This window comes from Mobula hypostoma, chromosome 7, assembly GCF_963921235.1.
Source record: "Mobula hypostoma chromosome 7, sMobHyp1.1, whole genome shotgun sequence".
Classification (NCBI taxonomy): Eukaryota; Metazoa; Chordata; class Chondrichthyes; order Myliobatiformes; family Myliobatidae; genus Mobula; species Mobula hypostoma.
The window spans coordinates 133,411,273-133,435,699 of NC_086103.1; the positions used below are offsets into that span (position 1 = coordinate 133,411,273).

General features: G+C 38.4%; 2 protein-coding genes across 4 annotated transcripts in view; one reads left to right on the plus strand and one right to left on the minus strand.

Annotated features, from left to right (window-relative positions):
* Positions 1-8,024, minus strand: part of tgfbrap1 (transforming growth factor, beta receptor associated protein 1) — a 55,889-nt gene extending 47,865 nt beyond the window's left edge. The window contains exons 1-3 of one of the 2 annotated variants that reach the window (XM_063054028.1): positions 7,965-8,004; positions 4,426-4,471; positions 971-1,680 (exon numbers count right to left, since the gene is read on the minus strand). In XM_063054028.1, the coding sequence (XP_062910098.1) occupies positions 971-1,655 (685 nt within the window). In that variant the 5' untranslated portion in view covers positions 1,656-1,680; positions 4,426-4,471; positions 7,965-8,004. Of the gene's footprint in view, positions 1-970; positions 1,681-4,425; positions 4,472-7,964 lie in introns of both variants that reach the window. The other variant, XM_063054027.1, reaches the window with a different exon arrangement.
* A 218-nt stretch (positions 8,025-8,242) lies between these two features.
* Positions 8,243-21,982, plus strand: c7h2orf49 (chromosome 7 C2orf49 homolog). Of its 2 annotated transcripts, XM_063054037.1 has the most exons (4): positions 8,243-8,395; positions 10,111-10,280; positions 12,387-12,759; positions 20,298-21,982. In XM_063054037.1, the coding sequence occupies exons 1-4, from the start codon at positions 8,300-8,302 to the stop codon at positions 20,352-20,354; spliced, it is 696 nt and encodes a 231-aa protein (XP_062910107.1). In that variant the 5' UTR covers positions 8,243-8,299; the 3' UTR covers positions 20,355-21,982. The 2 variants fall into 2 exon arrangements, with proteins under 2 accessions (XP_062910107.1, XP_062910106.1); XM_063054036.1 differs by lacking the exon at positions 20,298-21,982 and having other exon boundaries at positions 12,387-13,026.
* Positions 21,983-24,427: the final 2,445 nt, after the last annotated feature.

Sequence of the window (24,427 nt, forward strand, 5' to 3'; positions counted from 1 at the left end):
CCTCAGGAATCATTTAGAAGACTTATTTTAAAAATGAAAATTGTATTCAACCCACATACCCGTCAACTCTTTCAAATAACTATGCCATAGTAATTGCATACAACTTGGCTCTGCACACTTTTTCCATTAAGTACTTGCTAATTTTATTTTGAAAGCTAATATTGAATCTCCTTCTATTGTCCTTCTAGACCAGGGGTCCCCTACCTGTTTTTATACCATGGACCCCCACCTTTAACCAAGTGGTCTGTAAACCACAGGCTGGGAACCCCTATTCTACACAATGTATTTCAGATCATAACTCACTAAAACCAAAATCTACATCCTTTGCCCAGACATGTGTCTTTTTTTTTAAGTCATCTTAAATCTGTCTTCTCTAGCTACTGAACCTCTCAATAGAGGCAGCTCCTCTATAAACTTTTTTCTAAAATCAAATCCCTTTATAATTTAAATTTTGAATCCCCTATAAATCCCAGTTTTGTACAATTTCCCAACATAAATTCCATGGCCATGGATATCATTTTCACCTAGCCCTCTGCACCCGATCAAGTCCCTGAAATCCTTCCCAAGGCACAGAAACTGCAATTAGCCGAAGTTGTCTATCTGAATTCTAATAACTTTTAGATATTCTCCATAACATTATTTTCACATGTTTTGCCTCTATTTATAAAAAAGTCCTTCAAAAGTTATAAGTGAATCATGGAGGTAACTGTTACTGCACTCCATTTAAGTTTATACCACCTTTCCTGACAAGTCTGAAGTGCCAACTACTCTCATCTTTCCATGATCTCTTGAACCCGCGTGACTTTCCTTCCCACCATACATGCTTTTTCGAATCTTAACATCCAGTTCAAAATTGGAAAGAATGGCTAAGTAGCTCATTCTCTAAGTAGAGTACAAACAGGTCTTTATAAAGCGCATAAAAAGTCTCCCTGTACATTAAATATCTTAAGCAAATAGACAGTAAACTTACCCAATGCACCTGGTCCCGCCAATAAAAATTCCTCTCGCCCAATCCGCTTTACAATCGGTTGTTTTTCCTCACTATTGAATGGGAATAGGTCCTGTGAAACACCAGTGTTATAGCATAAAATAATATATTGTGTGCTCATTGCCAAGCAAAGGAAGTAGCCATCCACAGCTATAGCAACTGGTTGTTCTGGTGCGGATACCTCCTTCAGTAACTGGACACAATCTTCATGCACTGTATATATTTGCACAGTCTTCCGTTTTAGTGAAATGGTACAAACTTCAACACAGAAAGGGTCTCCAGTCACCGGATTCTCATTTACAGCAAATGCAATTACTCCTTTGATTTTAGCTCCTGATGGGATTGGTTCCAGATTGATCATATGTAATAGAGTCACAGTATTGTCACATAGAACCAATAGTCTGTTCAAGGCCGATGCTGCTTTCAGCTCATTCACAGCTTTTTTAAGCCCCAGATACATATGCAGTTGTTTTACTGGAGTAAACACAAGTCTTCCTGAGGAGGACACTTTTTCTTCCAATAGGAAGTGATAGATAAAACAGTCGCTTGTTCCTACATAAAGATTCTTCCCACAGCATTCAATACAGTCAATAGTCATCCACGTTTTATCACCTATCAGCAGATCTCGCTCGAGAACAGGAACGAGTTCAAATGCCTTTATGCTCATTGTGACTTTGTGAATTTCCAGTCATCTAGGGGTGGGTGCAAAAGACAATAAAGAACAAAATTAAGCTTAATAAATCATCTAAAAACCGTTCAAAACCCCTCAGAAACTCATGCAGTGGAGTCAAAAATATGTTCAAGTGTTTTGCAAGACGCTCCCAGCAAACACATGAAAATAAGCATCCTGTCATGGATTTAGCAGAAGTGAAATAAATTCATTAATGTGACATGCTTTTAAAATTGTAGGACGTTTTAGTAACATTTTAGCTTTGGTGTTCATGAACCTCAAACATTTAATTGACAACACATGAAGCAGCAGAGCCAAAAAAAGGTTAATAAGCATCACTCCTGGCTTCCACGGTTTCTCTAGCATCAAATCAACACCTACATAATACACTTGGTAAAGGAACGTCAAAAATAGATCCACCTACTGTTGCCAAATGGCAATCTGACACCTGAGCCAGGCAGGAGGGCAGAATTCCAGAATACCACTGATGATTAATGAGCAATCCTGATCACTACTGCAACCTGGATAAGTAGATCTACCACCATGGTCAACAGCTCTTGCTACTCTTCATGTTAATACATCAGCAAGTATAGTCCTCCTAGAGCCTAGACTGAGAAGCACAGAAAATTTCACAGTAACACATTCTACCATTCATTATCGTTTTGGCCAGTATTTCTTTCAAGGATTCGGATCCCTATACTCCAGCTGTTTACTTATTTGTAATAAAGCTGTTAAGATTTTTAAAAAACCTATCATGACAAAGCCTGCGATTTTGACAAAACATCTGCTTTATCTTAAATGAATTTAGCTACATTCTATGTAGCCTAATTATTTCTGATTAATGAAGTTAATGTGCAAAGAATAACAGTAATTAGGCTATTTTTAATTAATTGTTAAAAAAATCATACCTAACATATGCCCAGGCTCCATACTTTTATTGAAAGTTAACTCTATTATTACAAAACAGTGTTGCTATGTAGTAAATGGATTGTATTTACAGTGCATCATGTTTCTTATCTCCAGACTCAGTATTTCAGCAATCTGCGTTTTGATTTTATGATGCAATTGAATGCTAAAAATATGCAAGGGCAGAATCAAAATAAGAAATATTAAAATTGCTTAAATACTGTGTCACAAGTTATCTCCTCATCATTCCTAGCTATACAAAAATACTATCATTTAGAAAGTAGATCCATACAAGGGACGTGCAATGGAGTGTATGTTGGGACATTAACAAAAGATCTTAAGCACATTTTCTCCTTTCTCAATATGGGTAAGTAAAAATCAGTGATGTTATCTTTTCTGCACCATGCTCTATCAAGTAATTTGTAGAGCTGTTAACTCTATTCTTGGGGCCAGCAAGAAACTATTGCAGACCGTGCCTCTGAGGCAATGCCGCGTCTGGGACATCTCCGATCTGCTGGTCTAACAAATAAATAGTTTATTTTTGACTGTAATTTCTTTTTGGTGTGTGTCAAGTACAATTCCTGTTAAGTTAAATGCCTCATTTACTTTCAATCTATTCAAGCCCTTATAGATTAGAGATTCATGTACATCACTCCATTTAGAATGAAAGATTTGATTTTATTTTTATTTAGAGATACAGGCCCTTCCGGGCCTTCGAGCCACACTGCCCATTAACCCCTGACAACTCCTGATTAATCCAAACACAATCACAGCACAATTTACAATGACTGATTAGCCTACTAACTGGTATGTCTTGGACTGCGAGAGGAAACCGGAGCACCCAGAGAAACTCCTCGCATTCCATGGGGAGGACTACAGACCTTACTGATGACGTCAGAACCGAACTCCAAACTCTGATGCCCTGAGCTGTAACAGCATTGCGCTAACTGCTAAGCTCTCGTGACGCCCAAACCACACCAAACTAACAGTGCCAACAGGCAACAAAACATGTCAAATATGGTCATTATAATCAGGATACAAATGACTCAGAGTGGCGAGTGTGTGGAATGGGCTGCCAGCAACGGTGATGGAGGTGGATACAATAGGATCTTTTAAGAGACTCCTGGATAGGTACATGGAGCTTAGAAAAATAGAGGGCTATGGGTAACCCTAGGTAATTTCTAAAGTAAGTACATGTTTGGCACAGCTTTGTGGTCCGAAGGGTCTGTATTGTGCTGTAGGTTTTCTATGTTTCTATGACATTAATGGGACAATTTGAAAAAAAATCACGCACCTTTATCGTTAACAGTTGTGGAATTGACTGCTGAATTCCAAATCAATGCAATCTATTTTAGAAGTCTAATGAAATAAACATGAAGGTGCTTGAGACAAACATTTTGAGTTAACTATGCTTTCCCTGAGAAGCTAAAAAAAAATGTGGGATAGTGCAGAGCTAGGTTGTATAGAGTCAATTAGAATTAAACTTTTTACACAGCTGACCTAACTTAGATCAGCCAGGATAACAAGGGCGGCACAATATTTAATGAAATGTGCTGATCATAAAATGTTGCTGGCTTGTCCCAGTGACAAAGTTCCAGGAGGAAACTGTCAGAACAAATACTGTTGAGAGCATCACATGACCACCGATCACCAACTATTAGAAACTTGCTGGTACTCATGAAAGATCAACTGATCGTAGGTCATGATCTTCTGGACAGAAGGGTAAACAAGGAATTATTGACCACACAAATTGATCTCGCATCTAGTTATACAGTGACTTCTGGCATTTCAAATGATGCCTGCTACAGCATGCAGTTTAATTATAATGGAGTAACATGCAGAATTTTTAAACCAGTTCCACCATGAAAAGAAAAACTCCTGGAGGGACACAGCAGATTAGGAAGCATCTGTGGAGGCAAACAGATAGGCAGTATTTGAGATCGAAACCCCACGTTGGGACTACTCTAGATAACAGCATCTACAGTCTCAGTTCTGGAGATATCTGCCAACACAGATTAAAATAGAAAGATGTACTGGGTTTTAATACTTCTCCAGTAAATAGGAAACCACAATTAGAATAAAATCTTTAATTATCTGTTTTCAAACTGTGAATACGGATTCAGGAAAAACCAAGGTGGATTGCCTGACTTTTCACGTGGAATCCTATAAGATTATGTTTGTTCTTCAATTGTAATTAAATTCACTGTCAATAATTGTTTGAACTAAACAGCATTGATCCCAACTTTATTGTTTTAAAAAGCCAAAATATAATTTGAAATCAATAATTTTTTCACTACAGCAAATCTGCAAGTGATTCCACCTCACAAATTTGATCACCGAATAAACATCGAAGCCGATAATATTAAAAAAAATCAAAACTTTCTTCAGATACATAAAGTGTAAAACAGAGGTGAGAGTCGATATAGGACTGCTGGAAAATGATGCTGGAGCGGTAGTATTGGGGGACAAGGAAATGGCGGACGAACTGAATATGCACTTCACATCAGTCTTCACTGTGGAAGACACTGGCAGTATGCCAGAAGTTCAAGAGTACCAAGGGGAGAAGTGTGAGAAGTTGCCATTACTAATGTGAAGGTTCTTGGGAAACAGAAAAATTTGAAGGTAGATAAGTTATCTGGACTCCAGGGTTCTGAAAGAGGTAACTGAAGAGATTGCGGCTGCATTAGTCATAACCTTTCAAGTATCAATCGGTTCCGGCATGGTTCTGGAGGAATGGAAAATTGCAAATGTCACTCCATTCTTCAAGAAGACAGAGAGGCAGAAGAAAGGATAATATAGACCAGTCAGTCTGACTTCAGTGGTTGGGAAGATGTTGGACTTGATTGTTAAGGACGTGGTTCTGGGTACCTGGAGGTACACGATAAAATAGATCAAAATCAGCTTGGTTTCCTCAAGGGAAAATCTTGCCTGACAAATCTGTTGGAATTCTTTGAGGAAATAAAAAGCAGGATAGACAAAGGAGCATCAGTTGATGTTGTCTATTTGGATTTTCAGAAAGCCTTTGACACGGTGCCACACATGAGGGTGCTTAACGAGAGCCTATGTTATTACAGGAAAGACAACAGCGTGGACAAAACAGTGGCTGATTAGCAGGAGGCAAAGAGTGAGAATAACAGGAGCCTTTACTGGTTGGCAGCCAGTGACTAGGTAGGTGGAGGGGTGGGTAGTTTTGAGGAAGTAGAGAGGCTACAAATGGACTTGGATAGTTTAGGAGAATGGGCAAATAAATGCAGATGGAATACAGTGTTAGGAAGTGTATGCTCATGCTCTTTGGTAGAAGAAATGAAAGGGTATTTTCTAAATAGAGAAAATTCAAAAATCTGGAGGTGTATTGTGAGCTGTTTTGGGCCCCTTATTTAAGAAAATGTGCTGACATTGCAGAGGGTTCAAAGGGGGTTCACAACAATGATTCCCAGATTGAAAGGCTTGTTATGTGAAGAGCGTTTGATGGCTACAGGCCAGTACTGAGTGGAACTCCAAACAATGAGAGGTGACGTCATTGAAACCTATCAAATGTTGAAAGGCCTCGTTACATTGGATGGGGAGACGTTTCCTATGGTGAAGGAATCTCAGACCAGAGGATACAGCCTCAGAATAGAGGGGTGTCCCTTTTAGGACAGAGGTGAGGAGGAATTTCTTTAGCCAGGGAGTGGAGAATCTGTGGAACTTATTGTCCCAGATGGCTGTGGAGGCCAAGTCATTGGGTATACTTAAGGTAAAGGTTGATAGATTCTTGATTAGTCAGGGCATGAAGGGATACAGGGAGAAGGCAGAAGATTGGGGCTGAGGGGGAAAATGGATCAGCCATGAAGAAATGGCAAAGCAGACTTGACGAGCTAAATGGCCTAATTCATAAGGTCTTACAAACTTCCAATATCAACTCTAACTTCATCTCCACCTCTCAATCCAAGTGCAACTACTGCTGAACACCTCATTCATCTGTCATCATCAGCATCTTATTTTAACAAATACTAAAAATGCCTAGCAGATCAATCAGCATCTGTGGAGAAAGAACAATGGTTGGTGTTTCAGATCAATGACCTTTCATCAGGGAACACAGGCATCTAATGCAGCTCAGGACTGGGAGAGTAAAACAGAGCAAAATTGAGAGGCTGCCTGATCTGAGTATTTTTAGATTTTTTTTCCCTTCATTCAGATTTACAATTCCTGCATTTCTCTGCTTTTCCAATATTCAAATGATTTGCTGGCTGACAACATGATAAACTAAAGATTGTATTAAAACCCCAAAACGCAGAATCAAAGCAGCTAAAAAAACAACCAAAATTGTGTGAAAATACCGTAATTTAAAAAGAGGGGAGAATACATGAAATGATATTTGGGATGGGAAGAGAAAACCATAAACAAATAGAGAGAAGCATTCCTAGAAAAGAGACAGCCGATCAGAAGATCTGGAATTTGGAACTACAAACAAACTGCTGAAGGAACTCAGCAGGTCAAGAAGCATCTGTGGGTAGTCAACATTTCCGTTGAGATCCTGCATCAGGGCTGAGTGCAGAGGGAAGATACCCAAGAGGGATGGGACAAGGCTGGTGAGTGATATCTGCAAAGAGATAAGGCAGGAGAATTCTCCCTTTCCTCTTCTTCTATTACCCACTCTAGCCTTTTTCTTCTTCTCCTCACCCCCCCATTACCCTGGTGCCCCTCCTTCCCTTTCTCCCATGTTTCACTCTCCTCTCCTATCAAATTCCTTCTTCTCCACCCAACTGGATTCATCTACCACCTTCTAGCTTAACCTCCTTCCCACCTCTGCACCTTTTCGTTCCGATGCCTTTACGGTCCTGATGAAGGGTCTCCGCCTGAAACGTCGACTGTTTATTCATTTTAATAGATGCTGCCTAACCTGCTGAATTCTTCCAGCATTTTGTGTGTGTTGCTCTGAATTTCCAGCATCTGCAGAATCTTTTCCGTTAATGGTAAACTCTGCTCATTGCAAGTGCTAAGTATGCATTCGTTACTGCCACATTTGGTACAATCGCTTCTATACCCAAAAAATGATAATTTTAAAGCTCTTTGTAAGGTCGTAGGAGGGTCAGTGTAGATGAATTCCAGCATCGCCGAACACCTGGACCAATTTCAATGTCGAATTAAATGGATATATCATTCGTTAACAGAAATAACCTTTTAGCCTACGGATCACATATTTACATCCGTAAGTAAATATGTGATGCACAGACTAACAGGTAGGGCAAATAATTCCTGATTGTCTCTAAATTATGAATTAGCTCTCCTTAATGCTTCCAAGCAACACCCAGTATCTATTGATCCTTTACCATCCGGTAATCATCAGGATTTCGAATCCATTACGCGACGTCAACCACCACGCCCGAAACCTAGGTAGGTTCTAATTCGTCTCCTTACCTAAGACTCCAGATTGGGGCTGTGCACCTTACTCTGCTGCAATCCACTTCCGGCGCTTCCCCGGGTGCTTCCGGTCATGTTACCTTGGCTGCTGCCGACGTTAGGTGTCACGTGATCCTGTGAAGCGCTTCCCCACCACTAGGAGCGCAAGTGCCGGCGTTCGCCAACTCGTGAAACCCAAACCCTTTTCCAGTTTGGCGAGACCTTACGGTCTGCGCTTGCGCAACTCCTGCCGTGTCCGTTGGTGTTCTCGACGATTTGTGATGTGAGCACTGTGATTGGTGGAAAAGCGGTCACGTGGGCCCTGGGTCATTTGTTTGCGGGAGCTGCTGAAGATGGCGGTGGGAGAAGGAATGGTTGGGTTTGATTCTAATTTGTTGCTACATCCTGAGCTTTTGACTGGGGATTTTCTCCTGCAGCTCTTAGAGCAGGTGAGTTGGAGAGATGCGGAGCGCTTCCTAACTCGATACTATTGGTCGTTTGTGGAGACTTGTTGGGAGTTAATGTAGGTCAGAACAGGGCTATTGGAAATGCGCAGAAGCATCTCCAATGAGCCAGAGCGACTCTTTGAAGGCATATCTGTGGACAGAGAAAGGGTAGATGGAGTTAAGTCTGGATGAGTGTGAGATGTTGAACTTGGGGAGCTGGGGGAATTCAAAGATGAAGATCTTGCCAAACAAGCCTTTTGCTCCCTGAAAGTGGTAAAGAAAGTATATATTATTCTTGCCTTTATTGGTCAGAATCCAGTTGTTTAAAGCATTTGAAGTACTGAATTCATTTCTGGACAGTGTATTGAAGGAAGGATGGAGAGGTGGATTCAAAAGTTCACCAGAATGTTGCCTGGATTGCGGAGATATTGGACAATTGAGCTATTTTCTCTGGCGTGACATGCAGAAGAGTCATCTGCTAGAGAATATAGAAATCTTTAGACAATATAGATTGTCATTGTGCTAAAGTGGAAATGTCAAATATGAGAGAGCATTGCTTTCAGGAGTGAGGGGAAATTTTTAAAGGCAATACGTGAGCAAGTTTATGTTTTACACAGTGTTAGGTGCCTAGAATCAACAAACTCATTCGTAAGGCCAGTGATGTTGTGGGGATGGAACTGGACTCTCTCACGGTGGTGTCTGAAGAGAGGATGCTGTCTAAGTTGCATGCCATCTTGGTCAATGTCTCCCATCCACTACATAATGTACTGGGTGGGCACAGGAGTACATTCAGCCAGAGACTCATTCCACCGAGATGCAGCACAGAGCGTCATAGGAAGTCATTCCTGCCTGTGGCCATCAAACTTTACAACTCCTCCCTTGGAGGGTCAGACACCCTGAGCCAATAGGCTGGTCCTGGACTTATTTCATAATTTACTGGCATAATTTACATATTACTATTTAACTATTTATGGTTCTATTACTATTTATTATTTATGGTGCAACTGTAATGAAAACCAATTTCCCCCGGGATCAATAAAGTATGACTATGAATGTGATGCCAGGGGAGATGGTAAAAGAAGATGTGATATCAATGTTTGAATAGCTCGTTGTGATAGTATCCTTAACATCAATATCACATTTCTTGTACCTTTGTCTTTTACAAAATCACATTGCTCTTTACCTAGTTCAGCTTGTTAAAAAAAAGCATTTGATGGGTACCATATTAACAGACAGAAAGATGAGCATGTACACTAAAAACAGAATACTGCAGTGCTACATTTATTCTGTCCTGACTTATGGAAGTGAATACTGGACCATTTCCCCAGCAATGGAAAAGAGCCTAGAAGCAGCTGAATTATGGTTCTACAGGAGAATGTTAAAAATATCATGGACCACACACACATCAAATGAAGAAGTTCTCAGAAGAGCCCAAGACACATCATGCAGAAAGATGAACTAGAAAAACTCATACCTCTGGAAAGATTGAAGGAAGCAACCTGGAGGAAGGGCTCAGCTTATGTACATCAAAAGCCTAGCCAGGTGGCTACACATCGAGGAAATGGAAGTCATCCAAAGGACGAGGGATAGATCTATATGGAAAACCATGGTCACCAACGTCCGCATTGGATATGGTACCTAGACAGACAGACAGATTGTATCTCACAAATTAGTATGTGCAGCACACTGTTATCACAGACTTTTTTTTCTCTTTCCAGAGGGAAATAGCTACAACAAACCTGCATGCTGCAGAGAAGGATCGGATTGTCGAAGTATACATTCAGCATGTCATTCCATTGCCACAAAGAGAGCTGCCCAAAAACAGATGGGGAAGAAAGATGGCTGAGAAAAGAGAACAACAGGCCATTAGTGTGGCTCAGAGTGAAAGGCAAGTAATTCCTGTTTTGTATGTTAGTCAAAAATGTTTATTATTGCTGCTGTGGAGATGATGGAAGCTCTGGTTACCCTGTTCCAAAATTCTATAGATTCTGAAACACTTCATGCAGATTGAAAGGTTACAAATGTAACCCTACTAAATAAGAAAGGATATGGAGAGAGTACAAGAGTGACTGGCATATCGACAGCGGAGAGAATGCTGGAATATATGATTAAAAATTGTCACTTCATTTGGAAAATAATTAAAACTGTGTAGAGTCCACTTGGATTTATGAAAGGTAGGTCATTTTAATTGATTGGAGTTCTTTGAAGATCTATTCTCAAAGAGTAAATCAAGGGAAGCCAATGGATGCGGTATATTTTGATTTTCATGCAGGACATTGAACAAGGTTAGAGCAGGGTAAATGATATGAGTACAGTAGTAAAGATGTAGTACGCCAATTATATCGGGCCTTGGTGAAAATGCATTTGAAATATTGAGTAAAATTTTGTTTTCTTTAAGAGTGCAGCAAAGATTTACTAGCCTAGTCCCTGCCTTGGCAAGCTGTAACGTACAAGACCTTACTCTGCGATTAGAAGAATGAGAAGTGACTGAATTGAAAAGTACAGAAGTGTGTGTGTGTGTGGTTTGCAGGGAAGGGTGTTTCTCTGTCTAAGGAATCTGGGGTCTGAAACAAGTAAATAATCTGGTGTTCTTACCCCCACCCCCACCCCCACCCCCACCCTGGGAGGGCTTTGGCAACTCTGCCACTGATTGCACTCAAGATAACATTAGTGGATTTCTGGCTGGGGAAGGAATTGATGAGTCGTAATCTTTTTTGAATAGCACAAAGGGTCAAAAGGCTTCATGGTCTACCCTGATTTTTTTGTATGTGCGTTTTAGCTTTGAGAAATTTGAAATTATATTGGCTCCTGTTAATTCATGCAAATTACTGTTCACATGTTTAATTGGAGGGTGCTGGTGATGGTTTGGCCAGCAGTGGGAAGAACCCAGACAGGTTAAGGCAAATAAACAAAGCTTAATATTAACGACAAATTTCTTGGGTTTGCATAATTGGACTAATGACATAATCTCTCAAAAATCATTTTGATTTTCAACAACAGTGATCAGCCAGATTGCTTTATACCTGTCTGATCTAGCTCTTTCTGCTACGCTCAGTTTAGTTTAAAAAAATTTTAATGTAGTTACATAAATATTTGAGGGAAAAAAAGAAAATTGATGTAATAATACTGAAAGTTATAAACCATCTGGAATCATTTTTAGGTTCAATTTATTTATTATACATTTTTTGTACATAGAATTGTAAGTGTGCCTACATTTGGAGTTTTTGTATTTGTGAGGAATTATGCCAATAAAATCAGCAAATACCTGATTCCACAAGACAGCCAGTATCTGTGGAGCAGTGTTTTCCATCAATGACATTTGATCAAATTTTTGGGCTTCTTGTTACTTGTTCTGAACATTTTATTTAGTGCGGACACTACTTCCATGATGTCATGGTTTAGCCAGAATAGAAATAGCCTTACTTCCTAGTTTTTCCATGTGACATAAAGCAATACCATTTGGTGCAGGCTCTCAGGCAATCTCACGTAACCCATCCTCTCTTACATCTGCATTAAACATCCATCTACAGGGGAGGTCATTTAGAGTAGGAAGCTAATCCAATAACAAGCATGAATTTGAAATAATGAAAGAAGCTAAACTGCCCAGGAGAAACCCATATTCAAAGAATACACAAACTCCGTACGAAGAGCATCACAGATAAAATCAAACTCAGTCATTGGCGTAGCAACCCATTTCAGTGTATGTTTTGATGTACGTGTCAGCTCATTTGAAGAAATTCTTCATCTCCCATCTTGCATTAACATCAACCTGGCTGTTACTACCACAGTCAAGAGAAATATGGAATATCCTTCCAGCGTGGTCCTTAAGGCCTTTTGCGTTTTCTGTATCTAACAACCCATTACTTGAGCTCAATATGCGATAATTCTCCATGAGCCTTGTCTCTGTCCCCCAGTAATTTGCCCCTATATTGCAATACATTCTATTTTGGTCATTTTTAAATAAAGTATTCAATGGAATTCTTTTACTTTGCAGACCAACATCAGAGGCTTCAAGAAAAAGACCTCTCATTGTGTTTGATGGCAACTCTACGAGCACAAAAATAAAAATCAAAAAGAATGAAAATGGAATGGCTGATCAAGTCAAACGTCTGCCTGCAGGGATTGCTGACACGCGACCCACTAATAAACTTCCTGTGCAACCGAGTGACACACGCATTCTGACTGATAATAATGCAGTCAAAAATCCAGTTCGAGGTGCCGTATCTACTAATGGTATGGCTACCATGAAACATGGAGGTGACATGCCTTTGAAAACTTCACCTTTGCCGTGCCCACCATCTCCTGGAGGCACCAATCCCATAAAACTAAAACGAGCTCTTCCAAAAGATGGAGAGGGAGACCCACCAGTAAGTTTTAAGATTTACCGCTTTCAGTCAGACCTAAAAGAAAATGCAGTTATGATGTAACATTTCTTTGCACATCTGTGTAATTGCAATGTATCTTTTTGTATGGCTGGAAATGAATGAAATTGGTGAGCCTTGTGCTGAAGAACAGGTCCTATTGAAGAGTGACATTAGACCCAGTCTTTTTGCTTAATTGAAATTATATGAAATAGTAATGTCCTCATGCTTCAAGTTAGTGCATTTGGTCAAATAAACATAATCGAATATGGATTTACAGTTTTTGTTTGTTTTTTGTGAGTGATCATATTTACTACCTAGCTTTAAATGTGCTATTATTAAAAATTGGTATACAAACCAATATATCCTTAAGTATGCATCAGTTTTCACTGCATTCATCTAGTCAGTATGTTATAAATCTTAACAAAACAAAGAACATGCTGGAGGTCTTAGAAGGTCAAGTAACATCTGAGAATGGAGAAGCAGTTGATGTTTATGACAGATCGCCTTCTCAGAGCTAGCAAAGATTTTTAAAACTACAGAATCTTGAAATCTACGATAAAATCATCTTCCTGGAAGAAGGTCAGGCCACATCTGTGGAAGGAAAAAACAAGAGGTAATATTTCAAGTCCAAGGTCCTCGATGCTGCCTGTCGTAGCTATTTTCTGCTTTTAGTTCTGATTTCCAGTATTTGCTGCCATTGACTTTTTACAAATGAATTATAACTCTTGTCCTAATGAAAGCTCTTGGCCTGAAAAGTTGACTGTTTAGACCATAAGGTATAAGAGCAGAATTAGGATATTTGGCCTGTCAAGTCTGCTCCACTATTCTATCACGACTGCTTTATTGTCCCCCTCAAACCCATTCTCCTACCTTCACTCTGTAGCATTTGACACTCTTCATGGATGCTGCCTGTCCAGCTGAGTTCCTCCAGCATTTTATGTGTGTTGCCCTGGATTTCCAACATCTGCAAAAACTCTTGTGCATAACTCTGTTGTTCCCTGGATGCCATTGTAAAGTGTCAAAATTTTAGCTCTAATCTGTATAATTTGGGGCAGCACAATGGCATAGTGGTTAACACAATGCTTTACAGTACCAGCGACCAGGGGTCAGTTCTTGCTGCTGCCTGTAAGGAGTTTGTACGTTCTCCCTGTGACTGTGAGAGTTTCCTCTGGGTGATCTGGTTTCCTCCATCAGTCCAAAGATGTACCGTTTGGTAGGTTAATTGGTCATTGTAATTGTCCCGTGATGAGACTTGGGTTAAGTCAGGGGCTGTTGGGCAGTGTGGCTTGAAGGGGTTACTGTGCAATGTAGCTCTATAAATAAATAGATAATGCCAAGCAGGATACTATGTGTAGCCCTTTATTTTGGTAAGAGGAAGTAAGCATAAATTTCTTTCACCTTTCCATGCTAATTATTGTGAGAGGAAAAGGTTAACATTTCAAAAGGATTACAAAATCATAGTTTAATTCCAAATTTCCATTGTTGTGATACATCAGGCTGTTAAAGTAACCCATTATTGTACATTCTGATATATTATTAGAGTCGAGATTCACAACGTTTTGTGAGCTTGCCTTGAAGTTAATGTCATATGATGGTAAAACTTCATCAGGCCTGCTTACCCTCTAGATCAAGATCTGTGCTGTTGACTATGAACTATATCTGGCACCCATTCCACAAATCGCAGGCCTCCTGTTTTAGAACTTCGATTTAAATTCTGTATGTTGTTACTTGTTTTATCCATTTCTCCTCTGGAGAACTGGAGAACAATATTGTAGCATGATGGTTAACTCCTAACTGAGATAGCAAGGTCTCTTTGATTTTTAAAAAAGTAAATGTAATCACAAATCTGAGCGTTAATGTACTTCTGTCAAAAGTTCTTGTGCTGGGCACAGATGCAGAGTTGGGGAACTTCCTATGCCAACTTCCAGCCAGACAGTGGTATACAAAGCCAAACCACAACCACAATTTAAAATTTGCTTAAGACTTGTACTCATATGTGTTCCTCTATCTTCCTGATGGACTCTCTTTTGTTCTTTGAACTGAGGGACGGTTACGTCATTGACAATTTTCTCATTTTCTTACGATCCTCATTAACTCAAGAAAGGGAAGCTGAGCAGTAAAGATTTTGAATACCACCTCCTGTTACCCCATTCCTAAGATTTGTAGGGTTATAAAATTTTATTTAAACTTCTGCATTCATGGGCATGACAAGCAATAGTAATTCCATTTTAGAAGATGGTGTACAGCCTGAGAGCTTGTAAAATTTGAACTTGATATATCTACGTGTGTTTATAAAATGTCATTTCTATCATTCTATTATATGGCTTAATCTTTTACTTTAGTACCACTTTCTCCACCAACTCCATGTGCCTCGATTTGCCCATCAGTCTTTGTTTTAGGTAACTGAAGCTTCATTGGCATCTGTCATTTCAAAGACCCTTCCAAAGATTCATTATCCTTTGGGTGAAGCAGTTACTTTTCACCTCTGTCCCGAATGGCTTAATATGGTTTGAGGCAGTGACCCATAGTTTTAGATGACCCAGCCAGGCAAAACAACACTTCAGTGAGACATGACTTGTACTTCAAAATGTAAGGATTTGTGATGGAGCATGACTGAGAAAATAAATTACACTTACGCAAAATTTCAACATTCAGCCAAATATGCAAGCACCTTAAAGGAACCACTGATGGACTGGATTGTGATCATATGTACAAGAACAGATGATTTAAACTCAAGATTGTCAACATTGAAGCAGATTGTGGCAAGGTGTTCCTTCACACGTTGGACTTTACAATCTTTATTTAAATTTCATTTGTGTAAAAACATCTACTAAATGCAAAAAAAAATGCCTATTGCCCTTGGTAGCTGAGCTCTAATATTATTGCAGATTGCTCCATGGAGGAAATCAGTGATTTTTAAATATCTTCAATGGCACAGTACTCGAACTTCTAAGCTTCAGAATACAAAATAAGCTATTGTAACCTCCCCTTGTAATTTAACTCTTTAAAACTATGAAGTGAATCCCAGAGGGTCTGCACTGTACCTCATCCAAAACTTGTCTCATATTTTTGAGGTGCAAAGCATAAAATTGACAGTCTTCCAGACAGGGATCTTGAACATCCCAATTATGTACTTTTTTAATGCCCTCTTAATTATCATTCCATTGCTGTTTTGTTTCTTCTCAGTATCCATATTCAAACATGTAAATAGGTGCAAAGATTCATTTGTCAAGTTAGTTTCATTGTAACTCCAGCCTAAGAGAATATTCCTGTTTTTATTTAATTCAAAATTAATTGTTCAGCTCATGTTTCCCCATATTCAACTCTATTTGCCCTCTTAATTTAGCTTTGTATGCAACTAATTACTTAGTGTCATGTTTCAACTTGGAGATAATAGTTTTCTTCCCTCATGGTAACTCCAATCACCTCATCAACTATTTTATTCATTCCACTTAAGATTAGAGTATTTTATTGTGCAAAGCCTCCGATTAGTGGAACTATCTTCTTGAAGCTTTTACCCATACCTTACTACTTTTATTAACCGAAAGCTTGAATGTGGAGCTCTTAAGTGTTCCTGTAAGATGGAATGAAATCTATAGTGTTAAAAGTGCTAATATAAATGCTGATTGTCAAACAGTGTATAAAGCTAAGGTCTAATACAGACTCTTGGGGAACCTTGCCCATCATAGAATCTTAATGTATGGAAAAAGGCCTTCATACATGTGCCATTCTGGTCCTTTGCAACAGTTACTGTATTTAGTCAACTGCCTGACATTCTCCTTCAGCACTTTGTGTATGACTCCAGATTCCAGCATGCACAATCTCCTACGTCCCCTCTTTATCTGGTTAGACCTTCTGCGATCACATAGTCTTAGTTATTTTTTCCTTTTCATCTATATCTGCAGTTCACTATCAATTAGATTCTGAATCTTTTAAACAGCTCATGACTCAGTGCATGAATGAATGTTTCTTCCTTTTTTGCCAGTTATTTGGCTACCAGTACTACTAATGGCATGGGTTTCTTCCTCCACCTATTAAATCCTTAACATACTTTAAAGACAATTCTAGCTTCTCTAGTCCTAACATACTTTAAAGACAATTCTGTCTTCTCTAGTCTTTGATGTGTGTTGCTTGAATTTCCAGCATCTGCAGAATTCCTGTTGTTTTCTGTCTTCTCTAGTCTTTCTGCTTAATTTAGTTTCCTCATTCATGGCATCATTCTATTGCATACTCTTAAAGACTTCAACATTATATTACTTCTGATGTCTACCTAATGTTTTATTTAAAAAATTGCATCTTCCTTACTTCTGCAATCTGGTCTCTGGAGTTCATTTTCATTGGCTAGGAAACAGTATGCTCCCTTGGTGAGAGCTAGCAATTAGCATAAATGATCACAATTTTAAGCATCAATTAGATGCATTACTAATCACATTTATTCAGCACTTTTCACTAATCTACAAACTATATTGTGTTGGAAGAGAGCCCAAGGCCATATTCCCTGCTGAATTTATTGGTGGATTCTGTTAATGGTGTGTTTGCAGACCTTAGAAAAATTAGCTGGCTATTTTGAGTATGTAAATATTAAAAAGAACATTTTAAAAGCTGTCAAGTATAAATTCATATACTTAATAAGGAAATGGCAATCTTTGATAACTGGCAAATGATTCTGTATTTTCTGTGAGTCATTTTCACTCATCTAAAATTGGATTACCTAAGAGAGAGCCAAAAGTTGAAGTTATAAACTCATTTCATCCACTGTTTTTGCACTTCTTAATGTATTTCTACTTGTGTAAGCTTTTTTTCTTTATTTTCTTCAATACCCTAATGAAATAATACTGCAAGCTTCAAAGGAACATGACCTTAAAAGTGGAGGTCCTTTGGTCTGAAATATCTATTGTCCTCAAAGAGTTAGGTATGAATTTCTTCCTCCATAGGATTCTTAAAGCACTCCTCTATACTGTTATTTCCATTCTTGCTGCTGCCCAAGTTCAGATAAAGTAGTTTCAGCTTTATGGTGGAATTTTAAAAAACAAAAAACTTAGAGTCAGTAGCATTAAATACATTATATAGAAGCAATGAGTGTTTTATTCTAACTTCAAAACCTTGTTCCACTGAATAACAGTTGTAACTGAATTTTGGATGAAAAGTACAACATTATCGCTATTATACAATGTGTTTAACACATCCAGTGGGTTGAATTTCTGGGCAGTCAACTTATTGTAATGCAAGGATATGGTTAGTCTGCTTCTGTGATGCCATAGTCTTAAAGTAGCTAATACATCGGTGTTCACATACATATCAGTCCGTCCTTTTGTCTTTCTCCAAGTCTAGATAGGCTGAAGGGCCTGTTGCTGTGTTGTAGTGTTCTATACTCTTAAGTTCCAAGACTGACTTTTTCTATATTTGTTCCAAATGGGATTCTGTTACTGAATAAAGTTTCAGTGGTCCAGAAATGTAACACTTTACAGTACTTTAACATTGTGATTTAAATGAGAATATTAATAAGACCTTTCAGTTATATAATGGCGATAATGGGATGCTATTTCTAACTGGACAGTGTGGATCTAATAAACATGAACAGTGATCATCTGAAACCTGCAGCAGCATTCCAAATTTCTAGCATTTCTGGCACAACACATAAGATGCTGGAGGAATTCCCTGGTTCGCACAGCTCATATCTGATCACTCTATATGAAGGAACTGTTATTTTTCTCTGTAGATGCTCCAGCATCTTATGTGTTACTCTAGATTTCAACATCTGCACTCTTGTCCTCCCAGCATTCCTGCATGGGGAAGGAATCAGTTGTTCAAAAAAAAAAGTATTTGAGTCTGTGATTACTTTTATTGCTCTTCCCAGAACAGTTTCCAAAATAATTTGCATATTGGGAAGTGAGGGGAAAACTGGTTCAAGCTGGCAACTAGAAGTTAGAAACTATAAGAAACTTGTTAAGCTAGCAGTCTCCTTCCATGTTGTAATCACTGTTATGTCATGGGAACTCGTCCTTTTTTAACTTAAGTTTTGGCAAGGAGAGTGCAGGTGGTGGACAGCTCAGGGGTGAGACACATGAGATGTATGGCCTAAAAGGATTTCCCTCTTATTTGTACCTCAACCAAATCTCAGCGAGTCAGGCAGCATTTATGGAAGGAAGTAAAGAGTCGCACTTTCAGGCTGAGATCCTGCATCAAGAAGGGTCAGGAGCCAGGATAAGAAGTTAGGGGAGGTGAAGGAGTACGAGCTGGTAGATGATAGGTGAGACCAGGTGAGGGGGAAGGTCAGTGGGTGAAGGAGGGGTGATGGAGTAAGAAGTTGGGAGGTGATAGGTGGAAGAGATAAAGGGCTGAAAAAGGAGTTTAATAGGAGAAGACAGTGGACCATGAAAGAAGGGGGGGGGCAACTAGAGGGTGCTGATAGGCAATGGAGGAGAAGGGAGGGCAACCACAATAGGGAATGGAAAAAAAAGCAGGGAAGTGGGAATAATTACCAGAAAAGAGAAATCAACATTCATGCTATCAGACAGAATATGAGGTGTTGCTCTTGCAACCTGAATTTGCCTCATCACGGCAGTATCAGGCCATATCACCTGCCAGATTGTACTTCTCCCCCCACCTTCTTCTAATGGCTTCTTCCAGTTCTGATGAAAGCTCTCCGCCCAAAACGTCTACTGTTGATTCCATAGATGCTGCCTGATGCTGAGTTCCTCCAGCATTTTGTGTGCGTTGCTCAGGATTTCCAGTATCTGCAGAACTTAGTGTTTAAAATGGGCAATCAATAATTGTATTCTAATCAATCATTTAACTGCAGACGTATGTTCTGACAGGCACAAAACAGAGAAAAATGTCCTTTGGCCCATTGAGTCTGTGCTGATCATCAAGCACTCATTCACATTATCCCATTTTATTCTCCCCTCATTTCACTTGTGGATGTATCCTCAGACCAACTAAGTGGCCAAGTATCCTGCACATCTATGATGTGGGTGGATACTGGAACTCCTAGGGGAAATGCATGGGCTTATGGGGAGAACTGGAGAAGTTCACACTTAGACTGGTGCATAGCTATGTACTAATGAAATATTCTTAGCAAGAGCAGTACAGTGTTATAAAGTTCAATTCTGACTTCCAGTCCAATCTGTATAGAATTTACACATTCTCATTATGAGCTTTATGCAGTTCCCTCAGGTACTCTAGTTTCCCTCCAGTTCCTAAAGGAATGTTGGTTGATTGGTAATTGGATACTAAAAATATGCAATTATGGGCACAAGAGTTAATAGCATGCAGGGAGAGTTAATGGGCATGTGATCAAGATAATATCATAGGGAATTAAGTGGGGAAGTGAATGGATTGATAAGACTAATCTGACATGGGCTCAATGGACCAAATTATGACCTATGTTGTAAACGAATATGAAAAAAAAATTGAAAACACATAGATGAGTGCAATATGATTGGATATTTTAGTTTCTGGTTAAAGATAATTTGAGTACATTATCACTGTTATGCACTGAATGCTTAAGTTTGCAAATAATATTTTGTTTTTGCCCACAGGGGGAATTAAGATCCACAGAGCCAAAGAGAAAGATTCAACATATTACTTGGCCTTAAAATCCGTCAGTCCTAATATTCCAGGGAAGGTGTTTTATTTAAATTTATGATCTAAGCACGGCCAACAAGCACCTTGGAAATGGTGGTCTAGTAAATGAATGGGAAATGATGCACTCATACCATTTTTAAAAAGATCATAGGACCAACGTTGGTTCAGTAAAGTAGCCCAACTACAGTACTAGATTTCATCCTCTTCTAAGCAATTTTGTGCTGTAGTCCAATTTGTATAATTCAGTATATTAATGGATTTTGTGATTGAGCTTTCTTGTTGGTCAGAGGTTCCAGTAATTTTTGAATAGAATGCAGATATGTTGCATATCAGTTGTGGTACATCACTTTATGCACAAATACTGCCTACGTTATTAGGTGTGTATTTAACTGCATAAGCAGTAGGTGTAAATCATTAAATAATTTTAATGTATTGATTAAAGAGCAAAATTCAGGGTTTTGTTAATTTTATACAGTTTTTCCATATGAACACAGATTAGTTTACAGAATAAACTCCATAAACGTATTACGTTGCAAACCAAAGCCTAAGTAAAACATAAAAGTTATTGGTTCTGTTCAGCAGAAATGGAAACAAGCAGCGTACGTAGAATAAATCCATTGAGAGCAGGCAGTTTTTCATGAACTTCCCTATTCTGCTGGAAACTAACTTGTTGCTATCTATTGATTTATGAAAAGGCACTATTGTCAACATAAATTTAAAATAAAACTTAAGGCAAATTCATTTCTGAAGCTGTTACATTGTATTCACATGCACATGAATATTAGAAAATTCTTAATGAAACCTTTTTTTGTTCAAATTATTATGTGTTTTTCTGTCTGCGTTTTCTGGATTCTTATCAAGCATTTGAACTAACAGCCCTGGATACTAACAGCCTTAACTCTGAATAAATGTTTTTTCTTGGTCAAGTTTGCCACTGAAAAAATGGAGATAAAGAATTCTTAGTCATGTGCTATATGATTATATTGTATCCTAATGTAGAACCAAACATGAAGTTACTATGTCATCATGTTAGTGAGGCACTAATGAACAAGACATATTGAATATACTGTAATGGCTATCCAATAAGAAACTTTAAAGTGCAAGTGAAATACTCCATTACAATTAGGTGCCTTTTTAGGTAAGTAGTACTTGTGGTATTTTTTGTTAAATTTTATTGAATTGTTGTGTTCTTCAGCATGCTTGATATTAGTAGTTCAGAATGTGAAACAGCTCATCTTTCCAGTGTTCTAGAATTGGCATCAAGCACTGCCACATCAAATATACTACAGCAACTGCCTCAACTATGTGCCTTATGTTTCAGAAACAAATACCGATGACAACAATGTGCCACTTCCATGTCTGTGAATGATTGTTCTAATGCTCTGAGAAAGTTTGTAAATATGTCAAATCAGATATGATGCAATAACACAATAAGACAAATTAAGCTGATATTGTTAGAAGTTGCTTTTTTTGTACCAAATCAAAGAAAAATGAGATCTTTATCCATATAAGCTGGACCAGAATCAGGCAGAGTTCATCAAGGCAAAAAAAAAAATTTAAAATCCTTGCAGTCTGCTTCTCCTACTACTTTATGCAGCTAGTTCTATCAGAAAATATGATTAAAATTGAAGTAATCCTCTTCTGTATTCCACTGTTATAATGTACATGATTAGACATGCAATTTAACAGCAGTGAAATGGACCTCTCCATTACAATCTCAAAATGGGATTAGATATATACTTTATGTATATCTAACACTTGTGAGCATACATTATCACTCCATTGCACTAAGAACATATACATAGGACATAAAAACCACCATATTTGAAGTTTTTCACACAACCTTGTATTTGATGTAGTGCTGAGGCCATCTGCATGATTTAAGAAACCACCTGCGTAGAACCAAACCCAAAATCAGTTCTGCATACCACTGGACTCCAACTATCTGTCACACCAGTAGTCAATTATCCAAAAAACTTTGACTGTATTCTGTAAAGGAAGATCCTGGATTCATAATCTTTCTTCCATGAACTCAGCGTACCACCAAGCACTTTACAGACTGCAAAGTGCATTTGAGGTAAGCTTGGTGTGAATTACTACTATACCCATCTGCATTTACAGCATCATTAAATTCTCACCATGCATTTTATTTAGGGAAGGATTAAATTTGTGAACAAATTAATTTTTAAGCATCAAGTTAATAAATATGCAACTTCTATAATTGACTTTCTGCTTTAAGTGCATCATAATTATAGAGGAATGTTCTGCTGATCTGCAGGCCAAGTTATTGGGCAAAGTTGAGGACATGGTTGTGAAGATTCATGAAGAGATATGGGGAGAAGGCTGGGGATTGGGGCTGAGGGGGTTGGAAATGGATCAGCTGGGATGAAATAGAAAACAGGCTCAATGGGCCAAATTGTCTAATTCTGCTCCCCTATCTTATGGTCTTCTAGTCTTATCTTAAACTGAAGGTAGAGTAATTGTGACCAGTTAGATCATTCCCTCTCAATCAAGCTTGGTGCTATGATTAACTAAGATTGATCTTACATGCATGCTTTCTATGTAATTAAGATGCCCGATCTACATTGTTGAATTTGCCTTGCTTTTATTGGCAGATGTTGTTGCAGTTTCTGTTACCTTTTTTTTAAAAATCACTTTCCTGAAAAAAAATTTGACTTTATTTCCTGCTGACTATCTTATTTGCTGGGAGTCATCCTCTGCATCCCACCTCTAGTTCTTTGACTCACACACTGTTGTCAATATATATTCAAAATAAAGCTAAAATCTTTGTCAAAATGAGGCCAGATTTCCAAACCTGGAACTCTATTACATCTGTAAATTCAATTATTTTGTTAAGCAGCAATATAGTGAAGTTAACCATATGTTGTTTTAGATGTATTTTTTTGGCTGTCGTAAAATAAATTATCTTAACCTTTAAGATTTTCTCTGTTTGTTTCCTTACACAAATAAATATAATTGACAGCATCCACCAGTTCATACATGGTTGATTTAGACATCACTGCTGCCGTAAAGTAACATTTCAAGATATTCAAGTCTGACAATAAACCTGATTCTGCAGCTGTATTTTGATTTTGCTCTGAATGCTAAAAGACTTACAAGCATTCAATATGATCAACAGCTGGAATTAGGCTGCTGCCAAATGATAGGACAATCTTATCCCTTATGTTCAGAATGGACCTCTGGGCCACCCAGTGAAACACTGTGCCCTAAGAAAGTGCATGTTCCAATGACACAGAGCCAGGGGGTTTGGCTTATTCACTAGTCGGGTACAGATCAGTTGCATCACATGCTAAGAATATATTTCTGTTATCAAAATCATGCAAGAACCAGTCTTCCTTTTATGCATGGAGATAATATTTAAAGGACTACAGCATCTTTGACGAACTTGCAATACAATATATTCATCCAACCTTTGATTAATCATTGTATTACACAATGGAATATTCACCCAAAAGATTTGTACCTAAATCAGCAAGGTTTTCCAAGTGTTTGTATATTCTCACATGAGAGGAAATTAATGGAAGTAATTTTTAGCTACACATACAAATCTTGTAGCAGCTAATCATTTCATGGGTTCAGGCAAGCCAAGGAATAAAATGACTTTTGAAATTTCAATTCAAATATTTTACAGGACCTGCATTAATTAATGTACTAATTTAGCCAGTAAACTAGGTAAACTGCTCTTGAAGCTCACAGACAAATTTTTAATATCTAAAGACAAGTTTTAATTTCAGAATATGCAGAACGCGTCCAAAGTGTGAGAATTGCATCGGAAAATTAGAGTTTGCACTGCTCGGAGTGCTGACAATCTGTTGTAATCACCTTTGGGATTTGAAGGTTGTAAACACTCCAATAATCTATCATCTAACAGGATTTCTGTGACTCTGCCCAAGAAGAATGTCAATAGCCATGTGTAACATGTACCTGCGCTGTTACAGGATGACAGCAATTGATTCTACTGAAGACATGCTGTCAGTGTCTGTCAATTAGCCAATATAAATTGCTAGAGCTCATATGAAATGGTGCATCTCAAACAGAAGCTTTATAGGACCCATCTTCAAAA

Bases quoted from the DNA above. Each gene is read 5' to 3' on its own strand.
- c7h2orf49 (XM_063054036.1), top strand. From the start codon at position 8,300: ATGGCGGTGGGAGAAGGAATGGTTGGGTTTGATTCTAATTTGTTGCTA. The intron at 8,396-10,110 runs GTGAGTTGGAGA...TTCTCTTTCCAG, and splicing joins TCCTGCAGCTCTTAGAGCAG to AGGGAAATAGCTACAACAAA. The intron at 10,281-12,386 runs GCAAGTAATTCC...TTTACTTTGCAG, and splicing joins AGTGTGGCTCAGAGTGAAAG to ACCAACATCAGAGGCTTCAA.